This window comes from Physcomitrium patens, chromosome 2 (genome assembly GCF_059467195.1).
Source record: "Physcomitrium patens ecotype Gransden chromosome 2, ASM5946719v1, whole genome shotgun sequence".
NCBI lineage: Eukaryota > Viridiplantae > Streptophyta > Bryopsida > Funariales > Funariaceae > Physcomitrium > Physcomitrium patens.
This window is the reverse complement of record NC_143411.1, coordinates 21,335,451-21,362,963: the sequence shown is the minus strand read 5'-3', so window position 1 is coordinate 21,362,963 and position 27,513 is coordinate 21,335,451. Positions and strand designations below refer to the sequence as shown.

General features: G+C 32.3%; 2 protein-coding genes and 1 long non-coding RNA gene across 14 annotated transcripts; 1 reads left to right on the top strand and 2 right to left on the bottom strand.

Annotated features, from left to right (window-relative positions):
• The first annotated feature begins 1,766 nt into the window (after positions 1–1,766).
• LOC149989795 (uncharacterized) lies at positions 1,767–3,691 on the top strand. Its single transcript, XR_016501835.1, has 2 exons — positions 1,767–3,003; positions 3,187–3,691. It is a non-coding gene; the product is annotated as an uncharacterized LOC149989795 (long non-coding RNA).
• A 12,745-nt stretch (positions 3,692–16,436) lies between these two features.
• On the bottom strand, positions 16,437–22,141 carry LOC112278438 (E3 ubiquitin-protein ligase MIEL1). 6 transcript variants are annotated; one of them, XR_016501833.1, is made up of 13 exons: positions 21,859–22,127; positions 21,212–21,681; positions 20,409–20,551; positions 19,741–19,828; positions 19,400–19,459; positions 19,123–19,233; positions 18,758–18,842; positions 18,535–18,617; positions 18,257–18,348; positions 17,803–17,914; positions 17,606–17,700; positions 16,752–16,908; positions 16,437–16,575 (listed from the first exon to the last, which is right to left on the bottom strand). XR_016501833.1 is itself a non-coding variant. In XM_090248310.1 (12 exons), the coding sequence occupies exons 2-12, from the start codon at positions 21,332–21,334 to the stop codon at positions 16,872–16,874; spliced, it is 1,029 nt and encodes a 342-aa protein (XP_090104436.1). In that variant the 5' UTR covers positions 21,335–21,681; positions 21,859–22,127; the 3' UTR covers positions 16,750–16,871. The 6 variants fall into 6 exon arrangements, 5 of the variants coding, with proteins under 5 accessions (XP_090104436.1, XP_024367729.1, XP_024367763.1 ...); XM_090248310.1 differs by lacking the exon at positions 16,437–16,575 and having other exon boundaries at positions 16,750–16,908; XM_024511961.3 differs by lacking the exons at positions 16,437–16,575; positions 16,752–16,908 and having other exon boundaries at positions 17,078–17,700; positions 21,859–22,141.
• Positions 22,142–22,451: 310 nt separating this feature from the next.
• Positions 22,452–26,044, bottom strand: LOC149989794 (uncharacterized). 7 transcript variants are annotated; one of them, XR_016501834.1, is made up of 4 exons: positions 25,514–26,044; positions 24,288–24,669; positions 23,724–24,064; positions 22,452–23,552 (listed from the first exon to the last, which is right to left on the bottom strand). XR_016501834.1 is itself a non-coding variant. In XM_090248315.1 (4 exons), the coding sequence occupies exons 2-3, from the start codon at positions 24,328–24,330 to the stop codon at positions 23,913–23,915; spliced, it is 195 nt and encodes a 64-aa protein (XP_090104441.1). In that variant the 5' UTR covers positions 24,331–24,669; positions 25,514–26,044; the 3' UTR covers positions 22,452–23,397; positions 23,724–23,912. The 7 variants fall into 7 exon arrangements, 6 of the variants coding, with proteins under 6 accessions (XP_090104441.1, XP_090104442.1, XP_090104439.1 ...); XM_090248315.1 differs by having other exon boundaries at positions 22,452–23,397; XM_090248316.1 differs by having other exon boundaries at positions 22,452–23,304.
• Positions 26,045–27,513: the final 1,469 nt, after the last annotated feature.

The following is a 27,513-nucleotide window of genomic DNA, read 5'->3' as shown; positions in this document are numbered from 1 at the left end:
TAACTTCTGAGTTAAGTATTAACCAAGTTATTGCTAGTATTAACCAAGTTAGTATTAACCAAGTTAGTATTAACCAAGTTAGTATTAACCAAGTTATTGCTAGTATTAACCAAGTTAGTATTAACCAAGTTATTGCTAGTATTAACCAAGTTAGTATTAACCAAGTTATTGCTAGTATTAACCAAGTTAGTATTAACCAAGTTATTGCTAGTATTAATCAAGTTAGTATTAACCAAGTTATTCCTAGTATTAACCAAGTTAGTATTAACCAAGTTATTGCTAGTATTAACCAAGTTAGTATTAACCAAGTTAGTATTAATCAAGTTATTACTAGTATTAATCAAGTTATTCCTAGTATTAATCAAGTTAGTATTAACCAAGTTAGTATTAACCAAGTTATTGCTACTGCAGAGGCCTGTGAAGTAGCTCAACACGTTGAGAAATAGAAGTCCAAGAAAAAGAAGAAGCATATATCTCAGAGTTCAAATAAGGAATCTTCTTTTTACATCAAGTGACTTAGATTCAAATAAAGAAGAAATATGAAGGAAGAATAAAAAATGTATAAGTCAAAAATCAATGATGAGAAAGAGGGTATAATTTATCAAATTCAACAAGAAGGAAGAAATTCAAATTTTTCCAAATTTTTTGCACCACATTATTACGCGATGGAGTATTTAGGAAGAAATAGACCTCAATAGTGTCAAATTGGAGGCAAGCCATAGAGAGTAAAAATTCTAGATACTAGAGTAAGAAAAATAATTTGCTACCATTATTGTAAGAAGAATTACTACTTGATTAATTTCATGGAAGCTAGACAAGAAGTCAGATATATATTTTTGTGCAAAAATTATAATCAACTAGGGCATATGACACTTGTTTGTCATCAACTGCTAGTTTAGAAGCCAACTATTAGGTTTGTAGAGACACCAATTATCAAAGTAAGAATTGAAAATGGAGACATGCAAGTTCAGTTTGCTCAATGAAAGTCAGGTGGACTAAGCAATGAAGAAAGGAAACAATTAGGAAGAAAGACCATTACATCTTCATCTTGCTACTCAACAAGTGAAGACATTAGTAAGTAAAAACTGAACCAAAGTGGAGACCCTTATAAATTGAATTCCAATCCATTTCAAATGGAAGTTTTGGAAGATGAAGAATGGCCAAGTAAAAAGGAGTGGAACATGAATTCTATAAATATACACAATAAAGGAAATGAAAGAGCTACCTCAACCATGTCAATTAAGAAAAGTCAACATAATAGGGAAAGGAAGCATGTGAAGCTTTGGCAAGGAAAAAAGATAAAAGAGAAGATGAAAATACATAGCAAGAAAAAGAAATAGGTGTGAGTCATTTAATTAACTTACTTGTGTGTTTACTACCAAAAAAGGTACTTATAGTGCTCAAAATCATCAATCTAGTGAGTTACTATAGGGATTTTGAAGTAAATAGCAAAAAATAGGATTTTTAAATACAAAACTAGGTGCCTGGTAGGATTTCTGAAGGAAGAATTTTAAAATAAGTAATTCCTTTTTTAATTGAGCCGATAAAGATTTATAATGTCTTTTATAGTAGATTTATTCTATTAAAAGTTAATTGGATTAGGAGGGAAAGATGACCTTGAAGTGGTCAATTCAAAAAAAAATTAGAAGAAAACGTAAAAAAAAATAAAAAAATAAAAAAATAGAGGAAGGAGAAGAAAAAAAACAGAAAAGAAAAGGAGAAAAGAAAAAGAAAGGAAAAGATGGATTGGAGGGCACGAGGCTGCCTCCGAATTCCAGCAGCCTCTATGCTGATAGGGATCTGGGCTGATAGGGATCTGCGCCGCCCCAGATCCACTCTCTTTTTCTTCTGTTTTTGGTTTTTTTGGTTTTTTTTCCACTAGATCCGGGCCCTTAGGAACCGTTTTTTCTTCTATTTCCTTCGTATCGTGGGAGTGCGGCGGGCAGCACTTTTGGATCTGTTTTTTTCTATTTTGTTTTTGCTGTGTATTCGAATAGAGCTCCACCCCTTCCGGCTTGTTGCGGTTTGAGGATTTCTGTTGTCCTTCTGGCTTCATAGTTATCATCGGCTGTGGGGAGCGGAATTGCTCTTGTAGCCGTGTCGTGTTCTGTTCGAAGCTCCGGAGATTAAGGTCTGTTGCAGCTGGTCCCCGTTTTGTTTGGGCGTTGGTGCTCTCAAGCTGGGCGTTGCGATGGTGTTGCAAATTCAACTCAGCGGTGCTTCTCTCTTCTTTTTTTTTTTCCTTTTTTTTCTGGGTGTGTGCTACTGGAGCAATCCGCAATAGGTGGTCTGTATTTTTCGACATGTGTGTGGCTGCGGAAGATCTCCATCCCATTGAGGAGCTGCGGAGCAGCATTTCTTTCTTATAATCATTGTGGAGCATCAAGGTTTGGTGTTGTCGGCACACAGACGTTGGCACTGGAGGCGCAGCTTCGTGTGGTGGGAGTGATACATCTCCAACTAATCGTATCGGGAAGTCAAAGCTGCGATGCTGGTATTCTTGGTTGCGTTTCTTTCCATTGGTAGATCAACGATAGCTTCTCTTAATTGCGGCAGCCAGGATTTACCTTGGTGGCCGCTCTGGTTTTCTTTGCCTTGGATCTTTGCTCTTAGTCCTATCTTGGTTGGTGTAGTAACGCCGAGGAATTCTGTGCAAGTCGATCAATGTATTCGGGTGGTGCGACGAGATAATAATGGCACGATTCATATTCTATTCCTCCCTTGGTGTCGTCGGACGGGTGAAATTAGGCGGCGCGGTCCAGGTAGAGAGACACCATGTTTTCCTTGACTTGACCTGCACATTGGCGGTGCAAGCGAACTCTCTCAACTGAATTCTTACCGTACTCAAGAAGAGAAGATCGATGACTTCACAGGTTGCTTCCACTACTTAAATCAGCAAAGGAGTTCTTCAACTAGTTCGTATCAAAAGATGCGAGATTCATCTTGCACAATTTCATGGCACTAGGACATTGATTTTGCAAGAACGATTCTTCAAGACGGCATGTGAGTTGTTTTCGTTGGCTACCGATTCCCCAGTTTGAACAAGGCTTAATCGATTTGATGCCAATTCAGACTTGTACACTCGAGAACCCACAATTCCTTCCCCTAGATTGAATCACGTCTCACCATCACCCTCTCCAGCCGAAGCAGATCACTAACAAGAAGAAGATTGATGTTAAATTCCAGGAGCACAAGATCAAGGTTTACCATTTTTTTAAGCAAGATCAGCATTCGGAAACAAGTCAGCGGAAGGAGAGAAAAAGCATGGTTGATTGGCATCGGACACATCTATTTCTTGAAATTATAAGACACAAGAATTGGAGTACAGTTTAAAAGATCACAGGAAGCATCGACCCTGGAACTGCTAATACACATGAAAGTCAACAAAAAATCTTGCAAATGCAACAAAAAAGGTTGAGGCTTTTTATCAACATTCATTGAAACCAAGATGAAAAAAATAAGATGTATAAAAGATGATGACCACTCTTTGTAAAACTTATTTTTAGAAGGGAGGTAATGTCACTAATATACATATTTACTCAAATAATTATATGTATAATTAGGTAGAAGTAGATAAACATAGATCAATTTCATAGTAACTTTTAGAAAAGATTTTTAGAAGCTTGATAGATGCAATTTTGACTTTATATGTATTTTTAGTTGATTGATAAGTTAAAAATTTGATCAACAAGTTAATCATGTATCACACATATTGATAGCTTGTAGAACAAGCTAATTATGTGGCATACATATAGACAACTTACCTTGCAAGTTAAGACATGTCTTGCAAAGCCAATATGCATTGGAGGTCCTCTAGCATATCGCCATGTAACTCCTATTTAGAGAATATATATTGAGGCAAGAATAAAGCTTTCTTCACTCTTGTCAATGCCTTTCTAATCTTTAATCTTATTTCAAGACTTTCTAGTCTTTTTGTCTAGCCATCATCATCTTTCATACATTTTTAAGTGATTTTTTAGTCTTTTTGAATGACACAAGAATACAATGAAGATTTCTTTCTACAAGATTCATATCTCTGATGCCTTTAATCAATAGAAATAAAGTTTTCCATCAATCTGCCTTATCTTTCCTTATAAGATGGTCTAAAAGTCAAAATATTATATCCTTAATATTAAAGCCTCTCTAAACTCTTCACCAATAAATCCTACAATTTTTATCTTTAATTACAAAAATTAAACTACAAACTCAAACAAATTAAAAAAATATTTTATTTTATTTTTATTTTTATTTTTTTATAATTCAAACTTTTATAATATTTTATATTATTTTTATATATAATACTAATTTTTAATACAATATTGTACAACCTACAAGGTCACTCTACTTTCCTTAGTATATGGAGTAGAAGCTGTATTATCAATAGAATTTGAAGTTAATTGTCTCAAAATAGGAATAGATGATATATTAACTATTCAAGAATCCTTTAAGAATAGATTAGAACAATTGGAAGGCCTTGATGCAATTTAAAGGATTGGAGTTTAATATATAGAAGAAATTAAAAAAAAAAAAAAATCTTTTAATAAAAAAATATAAGAAGAAAGTCTTCTAATCAAGAATACTAGTATTATTATAAGATGCCAAGAAAATGGATTTTTTTAGAAAATTTGATGCTCTTTGGTTAAGTCCTTATTATATTTGAAAAGTTTTTGATAACAACTCTTTGCAATTAGAGACATTAAATGGTGAAGTATTTCCAATTAAAACATCTAAAGATAAATATAAAGAATATAAAGTATGAAATAATCATCTCATAACTAAAAAAATACTATATTCTCTTGTTACTTGAATGGAATAGGAATCTAGCTAAACAATTTAGCCAAACTTGATTTTTATTAAGAAAATAGGGATCTTCACTCATCAAGAGGCAAGAAAAATTCTCTATATGGTTTTTAGTTCTATTACAATATTATTTCTTTTATTTATTACGATATAATAAATCTTATTTTAAAACAAAATATAATACAATACAATAAGGAATTAGATTAGCATATTTGGGTTGTTGGGCAATAGGCCACAAAAGTGGTTATGTAAAACGTGATCTAGGTTCAAATCTGGTCCACGTAGGCAACTATTCATATGAGCCACTGATAGAGTAGGAAAGTGGCCAACTTGCCCAACCTAGAGGATTTGTAGGCTTCTAAGGCTTTTTATTTAAATTCCTCTCATTAGAGGAGAATTACGTAGTACTAACTTTTAGATTTTTTACTTCCAAGTATTTTATTTTTATTCTCTTTCTTATTATTCTTCCTCTCTTATTTTGTCTCTTTTCTTATTTTATAGATTTATTTCACCTTGCTTTAGTAAATAAACTATTTTCTTCAATAACTTTTTTATTTCAAGAGAAAGAGTATAAAAATAGTATGCATGAAACTATTAATCACTATTTTTTATATAATTATTTTACTTTGGCTCTTTAGTACTACTTCTTCTAGTCTTAATAGAATATTAAAACTAAAATATCTAAATTTAGATAAGAACTTGTCAAGTAGTAAGAGTATTTGGATTTTTTCTTCTTTAAGTTGTCAAAGATGGTTGCCATATGTAAGTCACAGAATTGACTCACTAATATGTTTTAGTACAAAAAATATACTTATGGTATTTAAAATCACTAATTTAGTAAAATAATATAGAAATTTTGATATAAATAGAAAAATTAAAAATTAAGTAAAATAAAATATTGATTGTAAGAATGGATCTTTTGTAGAGTTGTTCTTAAGAAAGGATTTTAAATTACATATCTTCTCTTTAGATTAGCCAATAAAAATTTATGATTTTTTAATGGTAGTTTTATCCTCATTAAATATTTAATTGGACTAGAATTCAAATAAGATCCGTGATTCAAAATAATTCAAATATATATATATATATATATTGATAGTTTAAACAAATAAAATGGAAGAAAAATATCAAAATAGAAGAAAAAATAAGTTGAGAGTAGAGAGAGAAAAGAAAGAAGAAAAAAAATAGAAAGGCAATCAAAAAGACAAGAGGTTGCCTTTGAATAGTAAGAGCATCTTTGTTGATAAGGGATTGAACCACCTCAAACCTTGTTTTTTTTATTTATTTTATTTTTATTTTATTTAAGATAGAAAAAAATTCTAGACTTCAATTGCAATAGAATTCTCTTTGGATGTTATTTTGCATGTGTAAGTAGCAACATTCTTTTTTCTTTGTCTTATTAGATTGTTATAGTATGGCATCTTATTTTTTTTCTATATAATCAATATAAAGTATGGAGGTCTAAGTTGCATATCTAGAAGATATTTCAAAAGATCATATCACTACAATTAGTACAATATCTCAGAGAATCATGACATTCTTTTCTATTTTTCATTTTTTAGTAATAATAATATGGATGTTGGTCATTATTCTGTAGGATTATGGTGGTGAAGCTATATAATTAAGTTCTTGTTGATGTCTTCCTCAAGCCAAAGAATTACTAGTGTTATTTATTTTTATTTATTTAATACTAATATTATGGATTAATAGAGTAGGAGCACCTTTTTGCTTAATTGTCAAGCATTGAGGTGATAGATGTGGAATCTAGTTGACGTCAATTGTCCCTCTTTAGTTTCCAGTTATGAAGGTTAGTCCACTTGCGATTTTTGCAATTGATCAAAGATAAGTGACTAATTTGATGCAACCAACACAATACAATGGATTGTTAAGGATTTTTTTTTATTCAACAAAAGAACTCCATTAAAGAGGGATCCACAATAATCTAGAGTTGTTGCTATCAACTTCTTGCTTGCAAAAGACTACACAATTTTAGAGTGGTGTTATTGCAAGGTTGGAGTTGCATTCTATTGACATTAGCTGAGATCCAAGTTTTTCACAAAGAGTTTAAAACTTGTATGTATATGTAGAGAAGGTTTGAGCTTTACAATTGTTGTATTAGAACACATTGCAAAAGATTGCAACAATACTTTTTAATTTTTTTTTCTCTTTTTGTTTCTATTAGTAGCTCAATGAATCAAGGCAAAGTTGTTGGAGAGTCTAAAGCTGGAGTAGTATTGCAAAGAAACAATGTTGGTCTTAGATGTGATGTGCAACATAGTTTTTTTTGGTTCTCAAGACATCAACAAAGAGCAAAGGTCATTGGCTGAGCAATCGTTCTCCAACTTAATCCTATTTAAATTATTTTTGTTTAAACAAAGACTAATAGTGGCATGCAATAGTGATTCTTTGCAATACTATTCTTAGTACTTGCATCTCAATTTTGTCATAATTGCAACTTTATCAGCAATGAATAATTGTGACTTCTTTATTGTGACCAAGTTGAAGGTGCTTGCTTAACTGTGCTAGAGCAAAATAAAATATAATATTTTCGCTGAAAGTTAAGTTAGATCAAGAATAGAGCAACACTAATTTAAAAAGATAATTCACCTCTTGAAATTGTAGTAAAACAATCAATATTGAGTAAAATAATAAGCCATGCTTCTCCTATTATAAGTTACATAAGATCTTACTCATTGCAATGGATCACCTCTAAAGGGTCAATTATAACTACTATCGAGATGTTGATTAGTAAGGCAATTGATATAATAGGCCGTGGCATAGTTAGGTTGTAGAAATAGTAGTTATATTCATTAGAAGCTACCGAAGGCTATGTGAAGGCATAGAAAAAGATTGGAAGCCATCAACTAGGTAGCTTGTGGTGAATCAGAAGTGGTTCACAAGTCAACCAACAACAAATTCTTTTGGCTTTTTTCAGCTTGGGTGAGATTCTTCTAAGTAGATGATTTTGCATTAGGTTGAATTATGGTGAGGTTGGAAGAAATTAGATTAGAAGAAAAATTAGATTAAAATAAATGACTTTAGTTTTAAATGAAAATTAATGAATTCAATGAACATTTGAATGAAAGATGAAGTTTGGACATAAATGAATGTTAAGCTTGGATGATAATTTATTTATAGATAAAAATATTTTTTAATAATAATTTATATTTAGATAAATTTTTATAAATAGATAAATTTTAATAAAATAAAATAAAATAAAAAATTAATTAAGAATTAAAAAAATTAGGCATACATTTTATGAAAGAATTATTATTATAAGTATGAATTAATGGTAGAAATTGAACTTGATTACTTAGATGTTTAAGAAGATTAGAAAGTAAATTGATTAGAATTTATTAATTCTTGAGACAATGGTGGATTATTAAAGTCAAGATTTCTTAATATTTTTTCATCAAAAATTTTAATAAATATATTTTATTATTTAAAAAAAATAAAAATAAAAATAACAAACAAACAAGATTATTTGATATTAAGGCTATTAAATACATGAATCATAAAGAATCTAAAGTTTAATATATTCTTGTGTTATTAAAGAAGAATAGATAATCATTCACATATGGTATAATATTAAACTAATATGGCTATTATCAAAGATAAGAAAACGTGAGAATCTTAAGACAAGACAAAGGACTAAAAAAACATTGACATGAGTGAAAAAAAGGCTTTATTTTTACCTTTATATATACTATCTATCTAAAAGCTATGTAGCAATATTTTATTGGACCTTTGGCATATGTCCAACTTATAATATATGTGTCTAATATGCAAGACAAGTTTCACATGTGTGCCTAATGGCTAACTTCTACCATAAGTGGTTAACATGTGTAACATGTAGTTAATTTATTGGCTAAGTTTTCAACCTAGTAATCACCTAAAACACATATGAAGTCAAAATGTATCTATGAAGCTTCTAAAAAGCTACTCCATAAGATATTAACAAATCTATTTACTTCTATCTAATTCCTTTAATTTAGATAAATATGTATGTCTGTGATATAGGCTTGAGAAGACATTAAAATGATGTCTCCAAACTATGTATAAATTTGATGGCAAGAAAAAAAATAATATATAGAAATTTTTTAAGCAAAAAAATAATTTTTAAATAATACTAAAAATATCTATTAATTTAATAATTTATCCTACTTGACTAAACAATTTCTATCACCACTTGCTTGACTTTGACAATGTGAAACTTTCATAATTCTTTCAAGTGGTTTAAAAATAAAAATAGTATAGATGACAGGCTTACAATTACATTTATAAGCTACAACATTACAAATCTATAGATATCATACCTTAATATTATAATGACATTGCAAATCCATTTAAGAAATATAGCAATATAAGAATAAGGAATTCAATTGTATCACACTCTACCAAAAATGAATTAAAGAAATAGTTTAGAAAAAAAAAAAAAAAAAAAAAAAAACTTATATCAAATATAATTTGACTGCCACCAAATATAGTCTAAAACATCAAATCATCATTACTTGAGATTTTTAGGAATTTGGTTCTTTTGTACAAAAACTTTGTTAATTTTGGATAAAGTTGTATTCCATATCAATTATTCATTTTTTGACATTGATTGCAAAATTTTAATCATTTCCATACCACATATCTAGTAATGTTGATAAATGCTTAATTATTCTATTATAATTGTATTATATATTCAATTTCTTCTTATTTTATATTTTACATTGGTTAGTATTTTAAAATTATACTATTTAATCTATTTAAAGAAAATTTCTTAGATTATATTTATCATTAACCATAAATCTCTAATAAGCTTTATATTATTAATTTATTTTTTATATTATATTTTCTTAGTTTCAAATATAAATTATTGATTAAAATTTTAAAATTTTAAATGAAATGATTATTTTTAAATAACATAGTATAGTCAATAATTTTTTTATTTTTTTAATTTAATTTTTTATTAGCTAACACTATCTAATAATAAATTATAAGAAAAAATATTTCTTAAATGTATATTTTTCGTATAATTCCACACAACAAAATTTTTAATAACTATATACAACTTCATTTTATCTTAAATTGGCCAAATTTATTTTAAATAATCTTTTTAAAAAAGATGTATGATTTTTTTTCTTAAAAACATTTAAAATAACATACATCACTTTATTTTGCAAATTTTGAAGATCATAGGCCAAAACACAATTGAAGAAATAAAAATAAAAGATAAAAAACAAAGAATTGCATATATATTTTTTCTTACTTTTAAAAATATAATATTTTTTGTTAATTAAATAAAGTTCAATATTTTTCAAGAAGACTTTTGAAAAAAAGTTATATTTGAATCATGATCTTTTATATAAGGTAGAAAAAATAATATAAATATAAAAAATATTCTAAAAAATTGTTATATATATAAGCTTAATTAAGAAGAAAGAAAAATGTTTTAAAAATAAAATTAAAAAATAGAAATAAATTAAAATTAATATTTTTAAATAAAATTAATTTAAAATTCTTATATTAAAATTCAAATATAAGTAGTTCATTGATAAAAATTAAAAATAGCCTTCATCTTGCTCTTTTAGATGCTGGCTAATAAACAAGCTATATAGAAGCTTTGTAGTCATTATAAGATAAATTTCTATAGATAAAAAATTAAATTTATAAAAACTTTTATAATATCAATTAAAAATAATATTATTTTTTTATAATTATCATGTTATTTATTACTTTTTATTTTTTTATTTATGATAATAAATTTTATATATATATATATATTAGAATTTTTTAAAGATTTGATATAATTATGTCATATTTTGATTTATTTTAAATATAGATTATAGTATTAATTAGAATAATTAAACTATTTACTTTAAAACTAAATATTAATTTCTAAATTTTTATTTTAGTTTTATATATATATATATATATATATATATATTAAATAATACCATTATAAGTAGAATATTATGTTTTGATTAAAAAATTAATTTTTTATTGATTAAAAAAAATATTATAATAAAAAGATATTATAAAAAAAATGAAAGATATTCAATTATACTATAAAAAATTATTATTCCAACTAAATAATTAAATTATAAATTAAATAATAGTTTTTAAATTTTAATAGACTTCTTTAAGTTAAAGCCATTTTTGGCTTAATTATTTTTTACAAATATTAACAAATGATATTAAGACCATTAACTTAATACTCTTTTTCATTAAATTGCTTCAGAATTCCTTCCCATTTTGTGATAGTAAAATCAAATTTTCTCATTTTATTCCATTAAATGAAATATTTTGCTAAAAAAAGATATTTAAGTATTTACTTGTATTCAAATAATGCCTAATTTATATTGAATATATCTATTGACCAAAAAAAAACTTTTTCTTAGTAGAATTTAATTTGAACTTCTTTATTTCTAACAATATAAAAATTCATCTAAGTAGTATTAATATTATTTATTTATTTATTTTTAGTACGACGAGAATTATAAAAATAAAAGAATACTGATTATACCATTAGTATCTATTCACATCTCTACTAATTACTACTTATTATCTATAATAAAAATTAACAATATTATATCAGTTTCTATTGGTAAATTATTGAAATATATAATGTATTGATGATATTCAGAAAAGATATCATCTTGATTATACTAAAAAATAACTAAAACTTTAAAAATAATATTAATAATATTAAAAAAATAGGCCACTTTTTTTTTATTTTGGCTCCTAATTTTAATATGTATATTTTTTAAATGTTCTTAGTTTGATAAAATATACATATTTTTAAAGTATTTAATTTTAAAAAATATCAAATATTTGTATATGTGTATATGTATATGTACATATATACTCATTATATAGTCTTATAAACCTAAATCATAGAAGTATTTTAATGAAAACAAAATTGAATTACAAACATAATTTTTAATTTCTTTTTTTCTTCCAACATAATATATATATATATATATATATATTCAATATAATAATATGAATTTTATACTAAAAAATTTAATAAAAAAGAATATTAACTAAACATATGTTATTAAAAAAAATCTTTATCTTCTATATATCTTATAATTTATTTTCTTTAATTATTTTTTATAATTAATTAATTATATTTTATTGTTTTAATCAGCGAAAATATAAATATAATTAATTCATCATAAAAATCATTAGAAATTTTATGGTCTAAAAGCATCTTGTTAAAATTTGGATGCTTAATCCATAATGCATTAGTTTTGTGTTAAGGCACCAAATCATGGAAGTCAATAATTCATAAGACCATCAGACGTCACTTCATACATATCTAAAAGAGTATAATTCTGGTAACATCTAACTTTACTATATATGATCTATTACTATCTTTTCAAAATTGAGGTGTGTAATTCACAATGTAGTAATAGCATATAAAGACATCAAGGCATCGTAGTTGATATTTTGTAAGGCCATTGAATATCGCTTCATATATGTTTAAAAGAGTATTATACCTCTAAAATCCAACTTTATATTATATGTTTCATAATAATCTGTTTAAATTTAGATGTTTAATTAAAAATATATTAATTATTAATTAAGATAACTAAAAATAGAAGTCAATCATTTATAAGACGATTGGATATCACTCCATATATGTCTTAGAGAGTACAGTTCTTGTAAATTTCACATTATGTGATTCATTACTATCTTTTAAAGAAAATTAGATTGCTTTATAATATATTAGTAGCATATTAAGATTCTAAAGCATAAAATCTATTAATTTTTAAGTCTATTAAGAATCACTTCACCTATTTTTAAAAGAAAAGAATACTTCTAATATCTAACTTCACATTTTATGCTCCATCAGCATCTAATTTAAATTATGATACTTAATTTATAATATACATATATAAGAAAGTAAGTTGTAACATCTATCTTTACATTTTATGCTCAGAAGCATCTTGTCGAGAATTGGACATTTAATCCTTATGGCAAATAGGAGCTTTGTTGATTAGAAAGTAAGATTGGAGAGTAGACTTGATAAGGTTTTTTTGAGCATTAATTTTGAGAAATTTGAGTAGATAAAAATATTTTTAGAACTTTACAAAGTTAAAGTTTTTTTAGGTGTCTCTATTTTTGTAGAATATAAAAGAAATTATTTTTTGGTCAATTGTATGAACTTTGTACTAGATCTATAAGTAAATATTTTTGGATTTGTGAATGTAATTTTTTTAGATATATGTTGCAAAATTAAACTTATTCGGATGGTTGGATCAAAGGTTACTAATATTCAAGAGAGTTAGGATTTTGTCAGTTGGTTTTTTTTTTTTTTTTTTTTTTTTTTTTGTATATTTTATTTTAAAGTGATGATTTATCCTCAAAACTATGTGTATATATATATATATATATATATGATTCTCTTTAAAAAAATATTAATTATAATTTATACTATTGATTTAATTTAAATGATACGAACTTCATACAAGCTTGTATTTATTTAAATATCTAAGCTCTAAAACATTAATATATCATACTAAAAATTATATTTAAAACTTATTATTCTTCTGATGTGCTATTAGATGATATTAATTTGGCAATAGATAATTCAATATTTCTTTGAGTGTAATTATTATTTAAATACATAGATTATCAACTATAAAATTATTGAATAATCTAAATATTTTTTAAATTAATTAAATATTACTACCATTAATTATGAACATTTAGATGGATGCATGTTAAGTATTCACTTATTATATAATATGATATATAAGAAGAGTTATATTTTTTACATATTTTTATTTATTAAATATGTTTATATACTACAACTTTCATAATATACCTCTAAATAAATAAATATACTAAATATACTTTAAAAATACTCACAATTATATCATGTATAATATAAAAGAATAAAATTTTAATCTAATTATTTTTAATTATTTTTAAAATCCAACACTACATATCAATATACTAAATATGCACACATAATTTTTTATTTATTTAAAAAATAATTAAATAATATATTTTATGTTTTTAAAAACAAAACCTAAGTCTAAATGTGATATAATTAATTATTCTATGATAAAATACTATAAAACTATTTTTTTTTTAAAATCATTTTATCACTTTTATCTTTGTTCTCATTCTAAGATTTCATGCTAAATTTGAGCTTCTTATCTATTTAAATCTTTAATGTTAAATCAATCTCTTAATTTAAATTTATAATATTTAATAAAATTTTCTACATTATGTATTAATGCTTTCTATCTTAATTAAAAAAAATCTATGTTTTTTGTAATAATTATATTATTTTTTTAGGTACTAAATATCTATTAATAATATCAACACAACATACCTCTACAATTAGTCACTATTGATTAGTTGTAAGAATTTGTTGGCATGTTTTTCTTACAAAAAAGTTAATTAATTGTGTCAAAACTTTCAACCATTTTTAGTTATTTTTAAATTGTATTTTAATTTTTCTTTACAATAAGAAATGCTACTTGTATTTCCAAAACATCTATCAAAATACTTGCATAAACTATAAAACAAATTGGAAACATTTTTCTTAGCAAAGAAAATATCATAATTATATATTGCCTACTATAAAGGAGATATTCTTAGGAAATATTATAATAATAATAATGGCACCAAAATAATAATATATAGATCATCAATTGTATCAAAAAAAAAAAACCTTTACTAATAAAATTCTTTTGTGCATTAAAAATTCATTCATCACTTTACTATCCATATCAGTATTGAATTCTTCATTATTATCATCTTTATCTTGATTAAAAAAATTAAAATATTATTTTTCATTTCCGGAATGGTTTTTGTTTTCAATAGTTTCTCTAATGAACCATTCAAATTTTTTATATTTTCTATATTTATTTTAAATTTCAAAAAGATTAAAATTACTATGAATACTTGCAGTACTTTCTTATGGGTTTGACCTGTTATAGCATATAATAAAAATTGATAATTTTTTTAAAATCCAAAGGTAGATAAAACGTAAAGTGATTATTTGGATATATATATATATATATATATATATATCATAGAGTATTATTAAGATTTCTAAGTAAAATTATAAATAATTTTTTTTATAATTTATATACTATATCATTCAACTGACACCTTTGTATTATAGAATATTAAAACAAATAAAAAAACTAATTATTTTCAAAATAATAATCTAATTTTTTTACATGTTTGTTATTTTTTAATTAATTTAAATTAATAGCATTAAAAATATTTTTTAAATCGTGTACCATTTGATACTAAATGATTTAGAACTCATCTTACAAATAGTTGAGCAATCCAATCATTTCTTGTTAGTACAAAAATTACCAATTCCTAATGTCAAATCATGTTGTACTAGATTATTTTTATGATTTTGACAATCTGACTTGGGTAAAGCAATTCAACACAAAATTACCAATAAATAAATGCATAAATTAGACAATAAGCCAGACAACTCAAAATAGACACAATCAAACAAACAAACATATAAAAAATAAAAAATAAATAGAAAAAAATCACCTTATAGGATGAGTTGGATTACTAATGGAGGGGAAGTAGACAACATACGCACTTGCATGTGCTGGATTGAGGATCCTCACTTCAGACAGTAAAAAGCTGAAACTGACTGTGTTTATATGTTTATATATAAAACAATTATCTATACACATCATTTCAAGGAATAAAGAATATCTATATATATATATATATATATTGATTTGGTTTAAACACATGAATGTTATGCTAGGTTTTTAAATAGTAGTCTTCTTTGGAAAAACTTTGCATATCAAAACATATATGATATTGTACTTCTTATTTTAATATTCTAAAAAAAATATTATTATTATTATTATTATTATATATATATAGAATATTGCTAATGCCACCACATTTTTTTGCTATTGCTCACACAACTCTCATTCACCACATATCATCTTTGTTCAATACTTTTCAAACCATTTGATTGAAATACACAAATCTATAAAAAATAAAAAATAAAATGTCAAACGGGTGGTAGATTGTGGTGGCAATAGTAAAAAATGTGGTTGTATTAGCAATAATATATATATATATATATATATATATTCATTGCATGATACTTGATTTTTCCACTAGAAGCTGTAGACTTGCTTTTAATTGTATTCTCAAATTATAATACTCTCTTCAGAGAGCAGCCTGTTCAAAACTCAATGTCAATTCATTCCAGTCATATGAAATAGTAGAATTTTTTTATATTGTTATGTGCTTTATTTTTTTTTCAAGTTCATCTTAATCATTAATGATAAGACAAATTCTGAAAAAAATTCCATGTGTTGCTTCAACAGAAAAGTGCTTCATTGTTATCGCATACATATTAAGTACGTAAAATCATATATCAGTAAATAATAGATTCATGGTTTCAACATAAAATACATTAACAACTTCCTTAAACTTAGACAAAAATATTAAAACATGCGTAGAGTCTCCCAAGATGATAGACCTCATGAAAAGAATCATATGAAGAATCCGAGAAGACTAAGATGAACATCCTACTCCCACAACTGTAATCTAAACATTAAAGTTTTACTTGACATCTGACGTGTTATTGAGTTAATGGTTGCAGAATAATTGAAAAAATGTCACCTATGAGTGACGACTCACAAATACTAATACCTCGTAGAAAGTGCATTGTAACAGAATGGACCACGTCGAGGCCAGTTGACAGGTCTATAGAGTGGAGTGCAGAACAGATAAGTAGACTCAACTTCGACTGTGTTTGCTCATTCCCTGCAAAGGTCCCATCAATCACGGCAAGACCTTAGAGACTCTTTAGCATGTGACATTTTCAGCTGGACTACGTCATACTAGATACTGTCTCGAGTTGAAACGCTCTAAATGTAGCACATGTTTCAGGTCAGTGTCCTGCTACATTCTTTTGACTGCGTTTAAGTAATGATGCTCACAGAATTTGCTGCTAAAGCAGTCTGGCTTCGAACCGAGATGCACCAAGCAGCCTTGGAGTTGTTGAAGATGTGGCATAGCCTGGACTCTCCCCAACGTTCGGGTACTTGGGTTTAACTACCCTATCGTGTGCCATCATCGAAAAGAGTGTCACTTATCCTGAAATTGATCAGATCAACAACAGAAGAACTTGTCACATCATGCATCTAAAGCTTGGCGAAAGTTCTATCAGTGCAAGGTCTCCCAAGAAGAGTACATCATCCAGTCAGAACATTGCGTGACAGGATTTGTCCATGAGGAAACCAAACCGACCAGCCAACCCCAAAAGTAAGAAAGTTTCATGTATTGTACATAAGAACTGGTACAGATTCAGCACAGATCCCTAGCCTTCCCTTGAGCAGACTAGAAACTCCAGGCATGCTTTCCTAGGGCCTAGTACCTGAACATCAGTGGAAACATTCTGACATATCCACCATTCTGTATCGTAGTCCTGGTCTGCTCATTTCACTCCAAACTTATACCCTAATGTATGCTTCGATTTTATCTGGTTTGCTGATAAATAAATGGACTCTCCTGAGTTGTCCCGTCCCTACTCGTAAACTGTACTGCGTAATGTCCAGGATCCTAAAACCAGGAGAGAAAACAATGATTGTGCCACTTTTGGTTACTACCGGTCCTCATGAATCTCCACGGGCTAACAGACTAATTCGTACCTATCCACAAGTGAGAAGAAGCACTGATCTACTCTGCTGAAATTTCTGCTACAGTGGTTAAGTTTCCCATTTGATCTGACAATGATCCAACTAAGGATAAGGTCCTGTCAACACGTCTAGAGGACGAGGGTGGAGATGCCGACCGTGTATTGTATGATCCGCATCCTGCGCATTTATGTCCTAATACGTGGTAATAAACATCACAAGTTGTTCCGCAGTCATTGCACAGTATCCACACCTGCAAAAATGAGCAGCGGAGTTCAAAAATCTGACCGGATGACATAAATATAGTAAGACCTCATAGCAAAGAACAGGGTCGTTAAGGCTGTCAATGTTTTACCTTCTTGTTGCGGTATTCTTCAGGCATGGGAGTTAAGGCTATTTCCAGGTCCAGTCGAGCCCAAAACCTAGACATGTCTGTGGTAGACTTTGAACATATAGGGCAACTATATCTGAAATATGCAGCATGAAACATTGGTAAGCTCCCACTTTTGAAGGTCTTAAAACATTAAAAATGCCGAGGAGCTCTTTCGGATTCACTCAAGACGTATTATAAAAAGTTGATCACAATTGGACAGAATTCCAAAGCCAGAAAACATCTCACATGGAAAACGATCCCCTTTCGATGTTCAGGGAAAACGATAATAATGTGGAATAGGTCTTCCCAGTCAGTACGCAAGACTTTCTCATATTCATTAACTTGGCCTTCACTCATTCTATGATGTCCTCGTAAGTTGACACAAATTCCAAGCTAGGAACTAATCCAAAAGAAATAATTCAGGTAAGGAGCGTACTGAGAGTGTTGATTCATCTGTTTGAGACAAAATTGATGCATGGTGTGACCGCATGGCAATACGGAGATATCCATTACAGAATCGAACAGGTACTGCAGAACAATCCATACAAACGTGAGCATTTAGAGCTCCACTAAAACCAGCCTTAGTCTAAAGACAAATAATCTTGATATCCAAATGTTATCAAATCTCCTAAACGTGCAGGCTGTAAACATATTCTGCTCAGCCCATCCTGAAATAGAATAGAATAAAAAATAGAATACTAAATGTTCAATTACCTCCACACATATGGGGCAATTCTGGTGCATGGCATTCTCGACACAAGGATGTACGTTCCGAAGAGAATTTTTATAACACGAGCCTGCAACATCATCAAATTGAATATTATATATAGATACACTCTTCATTTTACAAGGTTCAAGGTATGGCACGTGTCTCATAATGGAGTATAGTGGAAGAGAAGTGAACGTGGCACAAGAGGGATGTAGGGAAGAGATTTACCACAACGATCACAATGGAAGAAGTTGTCGCGACCACCAATTCTGCATATGCCGCATTTATCACAGTGGTACTGCTCCTTCTTTGTCTGCAACAATCAAGATAACACACTGAAGTCGTGAGGTAACTGTCAATATCAAATCACAATCAGCATTAATACTGATTAATGATACTCAGAGGAATGGAGAAGAATGAGAAAGAGTTATGAAAATCTTCGTCTTCTGAAAACGTACCACTAAGTGTGATACATATTTCATCAAACTTAAGAGTAAGAGTAACGGAATCGATTTGCATTCACTGAACTAAGGAGTCCATTCACTCACGCAGCTCTTCATATGATCTAGTGTTTAGGTTGAGATCATATTGACCTCATCATCAAAGAACTTGCACTTGTCGCAGAAGTAAGCACCCATGCAAACACCACAGTTTTCGCACACCTGCTTCACATCTTGCTCATGATTACAAAGCGAGCAAATAACCTGCACACCGAGTGAACCAGCTTTATTCTTTCGGTATCTCGCCATTGCCCAATTTGAAACTCGTGACAGACTTTCTCTGACTTCTCTTCTGCAACGTATCCCTTAACAACAACAACAAAATTATTCTGGTATGAATCAACGATGAGTTTGGCTTTGTGCTTCATGCCTTCTCAACGCGGTGCCTTGGAATATCATGGCGCCTTGATTCGTCAACCTCGTAGAAGTTCTGCAAAAGGAAAAACAGCTATTAGAAAACAACCCGATTACTCATTTATAGCTTGGCCTTAAAAGATGAAAATACAGAAGGTTGCAACTACTACCCCTTTCATGCTTACAAACCGGCTCGGAGAAACAATCAACGGACTCTGTAGGTTTGAGCAGACAATAAGACGGCAATTTCAAACCGAACAAGTGAAGTGCACCCACTATCATGCATCTAACTTAATGTACTTCAAATGCTAAAATGTAAGATTAAAATTAAGTAGACTCGGTAAAGAGCATTGAGACCTTTGCCTCATTGTGACAGTGACGGCAATCGAAGACCTCATTGCAGCATGGAGCTCGGATTCGGCATCTCCTCCTGTAATGCTTGCATCTGCGCGAAACAGTTTGTGCGATTGAGGAAAACATCCGGAGTTTAAAGGGTCGAGTTGCTTAGAAACAGTTCCAATTAGAAATATCCTGAAATTGTATTCTTTTAACACACAACCTTCGAACACGCTCTTCTCCACACATGTCAGCCCGTGGGCTAAATTCGTGTGCTTCCAGTCTGTTATTCTTGTAAGTCGCTTCTTTATATTCAACTGTTACCAAGTATCCGCTAACACTGATAACCCCAAGACACGGTTACAAAGTCCAGGGTATCAGACATTCGGCGGTAAAAGAATTATAACCTCGTACAATCGGCCAAACCTCCCGGCTTCAAACGAGTGTACACAACTTGTCGAGAAATCTATACAAATTCAGCGGTTCTGCGCCTCTCGACCTTAACTCCCAAAATCCAATTTTGAACCGGAACACGAGTAGCAACGGCAAAGTGCTAATACCCAAAACTACTCTTCACGAGACTAAAACAATACCGCTCGAAGGAAGCTGTCCATAGAATGGCCCAAATGTTCCAATTTGCACAGTTGTGCAGGCGTAAGCCCGCTACGAGAAATCTAACAAGTGCTTACCCATGTTCCATTTTCCCAATTGACAATCCGTCTTCTACTGGCATTTCTTCCTTCAAGATATCTTCTTTCAACTCTACGTCCTGTGCCAGTACTTTCTCCTCGCCTTCGAAATCGGCCATGTTTGATTGCTCTGGGAGTGAAGCCTGCAGAAGAGAACGACTAATAATTAAAACAGAAACCAAACAAAAAAAGCACTCTAATCCAGCGACGAGAAATACACATAACGAGCAAAATTAGAACGCGACCATACGTCTATGTCTTACAGAGGAGAAAACTACAATCAAAAACACTCCGTAAACGGTGGACTGAATGCGTGTACTACTACAATCCACTATTACGGCACCACAGCGACCCAAAGGCAGAGAACCCCAGCCCAAGAAAAAGAGACAGCTTGCTTGAGAAACGCTATCACACTGCTCAGCAGTAAGAAACAAAACCTGAGCCAATGCCCATGCTTGAACGGGGAGGAACACATAACAAACCTTCGTCATTCAACCGCAATCAAGCACCAGAATTGGGGCAGGAATTGAAAGAATGCAATCCTAAGAAAACTTCCAACAAAAACCTTCACGCATTCTACTCAAAGATACTAGCCTTCTAGCAAAACAACGCGAAGTCCTCGAACTTTTCTTCTCAAGACCACGAGCAGCTTTCATCACCGAGTGACCCTACGTCACGTGCGGATCGATCGAGGGACAGGACTACTACTGACCCCCAAGACACAAAAGTGTATAGTCGTGAAGTTCAACGTAGCGGAACCCACTCACATACCATCTCAGAATTCAAGAATTGAGGGACTGCACCTTGAAGGGGCTCAGAGCATCAGGTGAGTAGCGGAAGAAAAAAGGATTGAAATGTGGAGGGGGGCTCAAATTCTGAGATAAATGATCATGACGTGTTAACAAGTGCAGGGATACATAGGCCATGGAGACGCCGACACTTGCGTAAGCAATGAATCCCAGTGTCTCCACGTTTCCACGCAAAGGTGGACCCAGAACGAGTTGTACGCCAATCTTTTTGGTGGGCGCCCACAGAACTCTTCGTCTTACTCTCTCTACCTGCTTCAACCTGTCGCAGAGGGGATGCTCCTTCACGTCAGGGATGCAACCATTGCATTCAGAAATATACAACCTGCGTATCCAAGTCTACCAAATATAAAAATTTGTCAGTTTTTTCCCCGTAGAATCTGACGCATTATCGTGAACTTCATGGCACAGATGCTCCATCCAGGGGATCCCTCCATACGCTCTCCCAAGTTTAGAATAGGCAGCGCCTGTGGGGACATTTGATACTCTGTCAGTGCGAAGATTTAGGGTTCTTTTTCTTTGAGGGATAGTGCTCAAGCAAAATATGAAACATTAGAAAAGGCTGCTGCGTTTCTGCAATTTGCTGAGAACATTCATTCACCCCATTCCAATCGTACAATCTGGGGCAGGTGTGGAGGGATTACATAACCGTCAGCGTTCACCAGGGAATCGCTTGCAGCAGCAAAAACACCGAAGTCAATCGAGTAACTGTGGCAAAATCTCCATCGTCCAGCCGTCTTCGACATAATGTGGTTGCATTGGGATTCTCCGTTGTGAATGTGTTCATAGTTTGCCAACACACCGTGGAGCACAACACGTGCACCGGATGGCTAGATTACCCGAAAACAGCAAAAACTGAGTGTCACCGCTGCTCGTCTCCCGAGACACAACCCTAAGTACGTGAGATCGTCATGCCAGGGCATGGCGGTTTTAGTGCTATTTATAGAATATGAACATGAACAAGACTAGATTGGAATATGTGCCATAATTGGTCTGTTCGCGTCCAATTTGGAGGCTGCCCAACAGAAAGGCCACTATCATTCAATACCTAAACAGGCTGCGAACAATCTGCCGAATGTACCGCATTTCATGGTGACGACGCATCTATTAGACCTGCTGCATCTTTCCGTCCGGGTAGCCACGACGCAACTGGTGCTGGGCCTCACACGGAGTTTTCGTTGCAAGAAATTTCACGCACGAAGCAGCGCAGCAACAAATAGCCGCAGTGAAAAACCAGTTTACAAACAAAAAGAAGACGATAATGCTCATGCAATTTATGCGAGTGACGAGTACTTTCATAAAAGTACATGAACATCCCTTTCATGCGTTGGTGCTCAGACGTACAGTAATTCGAAGTATTTGGGTGGTCCTACGTGGTGGGCACGCGCTAGTTTCGCGGAGTCTTTTACTTTCTTATCCCTACAGCTTGATTGTAGGCGAGACAAATGAGGCAGCATCTTGGAGATAGGAAGATTCCCAATTATGAGCAGAAATTTCTTCAATCAATGGCCACTTCTGCGAATAGTTACGCACCTGTTCTACAGTGCCTCGAAGGAGAGAAACGAGCACGGCGTCATTACAAAAATTTCGACACACTTCCCAAGGAGCGAAGGTACAGAGTTCTTTCCTAAAACGATCACGACAGAATAACTGATCACTCGGCATTCTTCCAGTGAACGCCAAGATGTATACTCGTTATCACTGATCACCGAGCTTCGATGAGGGCACTTTGGTGCCTCGAGGAGGAATCTCACCACAGAAATGCCTGAAACTTCCTTAACTCGGTGCTGTAGTCCTCAATGTCAGGTAGCTTACTTTGGCCGAGCTGGCCGAAGTGATGGCTGGTGTCACGAGGATAGGCACTGATCTGCGACGAGCACCCATTCCAATGATGCAACTTCGACATCTAATCGTCGCCACTGACCATGTCGAAGATTGTCGCAGGCAGAGCGAAAGTGGAGTGACTTTTCGCGTACATTCACCCCTAACCATAGCCTCCCGGCCAGACCAAATCTCTAGCAGCACCACCCCCAAAAAGAGGGCACATGAGGCTTGGTCGTGACCCACCCGTGCTTGAGAGTAATGTACCTCTGCGTGCCAAAGATGTGCTCAGTCACAGTAGGGCTTCGACTATCACGTCCGGCACACGGAAGCCATACAAAGCTGCCTTCGCAAGGAAGCTCCTGCGAAGTATAATGTAGCTGCCCTTCAGATCCTTGTTCACCAAGCTAGGATTGATATACTAGTTTAAGTAAGCAACGTCTAGCGGAGTCGAGACTCGTAATTTCCAAGACAGCAGACCTCCACTTAACGAGAAGCTAGAACTTGAATGCGCAATCTGGTAGTCGTGAAGATAGCAGAGTGAGGCATTCTCGACATACTCGTTCAAGAAATGCATTCCGACTAGCCACACCCGCAAGAGAATTGCTCACAATACAGCACATTCTAACTCTTCAATTCATCTCGTAGATGATAACCAGGAGAGAAAAAAATAAGTGAGAAGGCTTACCACATTGACCATCAGGGTCTGGGAGAGAATCTTAAGCTCATATGTTACGTCTCCTTTAATTCTGTTTGATCATCACAAAGAACCCGTCCAGATATCGTCACTGAAGTGATAGTTGGGGGCGAGCAGCTCTTCATATGAGAATTCGACAGGCTTGTTGAAGCCCATGAAAGCGGGCTGCCATTAGCTATGTTAGGAGTTTGCCATGCTTGAGTCGATATCGATGACGGAGGGCTTGATGAAGCTACTACCAGTCTCGTCCGTTCTATCAATGTTGCCGAAACACTCATATGATGGTGGACAGCCGCACATGATGCATGCCAGAATCGCAGATAGAGCCATCTCTACAGAGCCAACGGCACCATCAACATACAATGGAGTGTAGGAGACTTCCTTGGAAGTAACAACAGTGGCTAGGGACGGCGCTCGAGAAGGGGAAACATTACTGACAAGAAATTTAGATGGGAAACTGCTATAAAGACAGGGACGTGGGCACCGCAAGCAGAGTGAGCAAAGTTATGAACGACACAAAAGTTACAGATCAGTTAGGATGTGAAGCTGGAAAACCTGGCACTTTTGTCGTCACTATCGTAGGATATGCGACTTCCATTGCTTGGTAGATTGTGGGCTCCTCGTGAATGATGTATGTTCTGATGGACACTGTCCCATGTAACTCAACCACACCAGACGTCGGCTCTTGGTATACATCACTAAATCAGCCACATGAGAGAAAGATATAGAGTGAAGTAGCATCACTCAGAGGGTACGTGACAATTGCAGGATCCATGCTAATTGTATTCGCAATTCCTGCTGCGGTAATATTGAAAAAGCTAACTTAACTCGACTAGCTTTACGGAGACCTGACCAAAACATCCGATTGACACTTTCGGAAGCGCCCGTTGCGTCCGTACAAGCTGACACTGCTTTGGGATTATTGCGCACTCACTTCCTGAATTTCGTCAGGGAACATGATCAGCGTGAATGGCGACAGCAATCGAAAATCAAACCGGCAAGCATGTTCGAATGTCAGAATCTGCGGAAATCCCAGTACTGATATTGTAATGGTCTCCCAGTATTCAATTCACTGAAAAGCAAGCCTAGACCTGAGAATGAAGATCCTCTCACATATTTCTGCACTCCATGCAGTGACCACCACAAAAACTCCATCTTCTCAAAAAAAAAGTTACCGAGGGCAGCTCCATGGAATCCTGAAGACTCCATCGGCAAAATTAAAAAATCCGGGGTCTATCATTCAATGTTCCTAGAAATGTCCCTAGGAACAATTTCTGTCAGTGAATGTTCATAGGAATTCTCCACACTCATAAGTACTCGATCCTTTTAGAAGAGGCGGTTCAAATTTTAGATGAACGGTCAATGACTTCAGAATTTCTCCACCAGATACAAGATGGTGACAATGTACGATTCACAATCTGAGGATGGAGAGGAAATAAGTGAAACACGAAGAAATTGATTACAAGTTCTTAGCGGTTCGCTTAAATTCAATGAGAGACAGAGACCCTGTCACTGCCCGCGTACTGAAGCGGCTATCCGGTTCCTAATTAAAAAAATGAAACTTCGTGACAGGTAATTAACCAAGTCAAACACAAACCTCTCCAACGCTTGTATTGGATGAAGACAAACAACCTCGACATACAGTATGATACTCGCTGAAAGTAAGTTAAACAAATTCTTGAAAGACATCATCCTGCACTCATGATACTGTAAGCTACACCAATGCATCTCTATCTTGTACAAGATGCTGCTCGGTCACGAAGAAGACGTTAGTAACATACCTGAGAAAAATACTGAGCCAGATCCAGGACGTGAGGGAGCACCATCGAGCGCTAGGCGACGCGAATCTGTCGCAAGACGTCAAGCATTGCCATACCACCAGCGGCCACATTTATTTCAAACCCGTTACTGATTCGCCATAAAAACCATCAACCGCGGCCGCAACCGAACCCTGGGACAATCCGCGGACTCACAAAAGACTCGCTGCCGACCAATTTCTACCAGTTAAGCCGTAGAGGAGCGACGGCAATGTTTAAACCGTCACACACAAAAACAGGAGAGAATCCCTCGCCTCCCGATCCTGCCTCAACAAGCGTCAATCTGCAGATTCCAATTACCGGTGAGAGCGCGAACAAGTAGCGGCGAAACCAGTTCGAACCACCACACCTGTCTGAACGGGGGACGATACAAAATCGTAAAAATTTTTCAGCAACTGCCGCGCTAGATGTCAACAAAATCCTGTCCCACCGCTTAGAATGAAACTGCCATAGATCCAACGCGAAAGTCAAATCCGTCACTCGCATTCGAATTCAGCAGCATCTCCTGGCTTTTCGTAGCTCCTTGAGAACCCTGACGGACATAACCTAATTTTAAAATCGCTTGACTGCGTGACGAATATCATTTCCGTTCACGATATCGTCACACTTATCGTCCACTGAGTTTTATCGTCGACGTCGATTCCTTTCCAGTCGTGTCTTCTTTTTCTTTTTCTCTGTGCTTGTGTTTGTGTTTGCCTTTCTCTTCTTCGTCCTGGTTTCCTTTATCTCTCTGTTTTCTTATTTCTGTTTTTTCTTGTTCTCTTTATCTTTTTCTTCCTCCTTCCTGGTATTTCGCTTTGGGTCGCATTTATTGTTTTTAGTGATATTATGATGAACAAATTACCCATCACATTTATTTTAGCTATGTAAGGACTTAAATTTATACATATATATTTTGTTTGTAGCTATTAGGTATTTAAATTAGCTTAGTTTCTTTTGAAGTGACAAATACTATATGTGCACATCATGCATCCCTTGATACACCAAACCTACAAAGAAATTAGGTTTTGTAAGTGGTTGAATTGAAAATGGCTAGGTTCTTTTTTCCTTTCTTGGTCTATTTCTTGCTTCCTCTGTAATTTACAAGTGTTCATTAAATTATTCATGCAAAATTTATCAGAATTTGATTTGCTGAATGAGAACCCCAAAGTTTTCAAATAATGTGTGTATATATATATATATATATACACACACATACACATACATATAATGACAATCAGCCACCCAAAAAATAATTATTTTTATTTTTAAATCCTATAAAAATAATGCTGTGTTTTAAGGTCTCAAACAACCTTTATGCTAAGGATTTATGTCAAATATATCTATATTTACGTTGTTCATATTTTACTTATTAGTAAATTTCGTTACATCAATGTCTACACTTGAAATGAAATATTAATCATAATAATACATTGAATTTTAAAAGTTAACTCTCAATCTTGAAGCCATGTTTAGAATTGTAAGCTGTGCTGCTCCTCTTGATCTTAAAAATGGTTTTAAGTTTGTGCGGTCTTTCTTTCTCCCATGAAAGACTGTTTGTTCAAATTGGGTGTTAGATAATCCAATGTTTGAGTGCCAATGAGTGATTTTTGTATCTAAAAGTTCACTTTGAAAAGTCAAAGTATAAAAGTTTCACAAAATTTCTTTGCTTTGGGAAGAAATATATTGTTTTGGATATTTAAATCTGTGAATATAGTATAAAATGAGACAAAGATATGGAACGGAATAAATAATTATGTATAAGTAATTTCAAAAAAATGTGAAATTTTTGCTTTTTAATAATTTTTTTGTTTTTTTTAGCGATATATGACACAACTTCTTGTTTTTTCTAAAATTTCCTCTTGAAATTGGTCGAATAGAAATTCCATTAGACAACATTATTTATGCCATGAAGGAGAATTATAAATTCTATCTTATCATTTCTATTTTTATTTCTATTTTCTTTCTTTCTTTCTTTCTTATGA

What these genes read in the sequence shown, in the direction of transcription:
- LOC149989794 (XM_090248312.1), bottom strand. Translation starts at nt 25,623, where the DNA reads ATGTGGCCGCTGGTGGTATGGCAATGCTTGACGTCTTGCGACAGATTC. An exon ending in TGGCTCAGTATTTTTCTCAG is followed by an intron (nt 24,371 to 25,513) that starts GTATGTTACTAA and finishes AGTGTCCATCAG; the next exon opens with AACATACATCATTCACGAGG. An exon ending in AGTGACGACAAAAGTGCCAG is followed by an intron (nt 24,065 to 24,287) that starts GTTTTCCAGCTT and finishes TTGGCTCTGTAG; the next exon opens with AGATGGCTCTATCTGCGATT.
- LOC112278438 (XM_024511961.3), bottom strand. Translation starts at nt 21,334, where the DNA reads ATGGCCTATGTATCCCTGCACTTGTTAACACGTCATGATCATTTATCT. An exon ending in CAAGGCACCGCGTTGAGAAG is followed by an intron (nt 19,234 to 19,399) that starts GCATGAAGCACA and finishes CTCGGTGTGCAG; the next exon opens with GTTATTTGCTCGCTTTGTAA. An exon ending in AAGAATACCGCAACAAGAAG is followed by an intron (nt 17,701 to 17,802) that starts GTAAAACATTGA and finishes TCATTTTTGCAG; the next exon opens with GTGTGGATACTGTGCAATGA.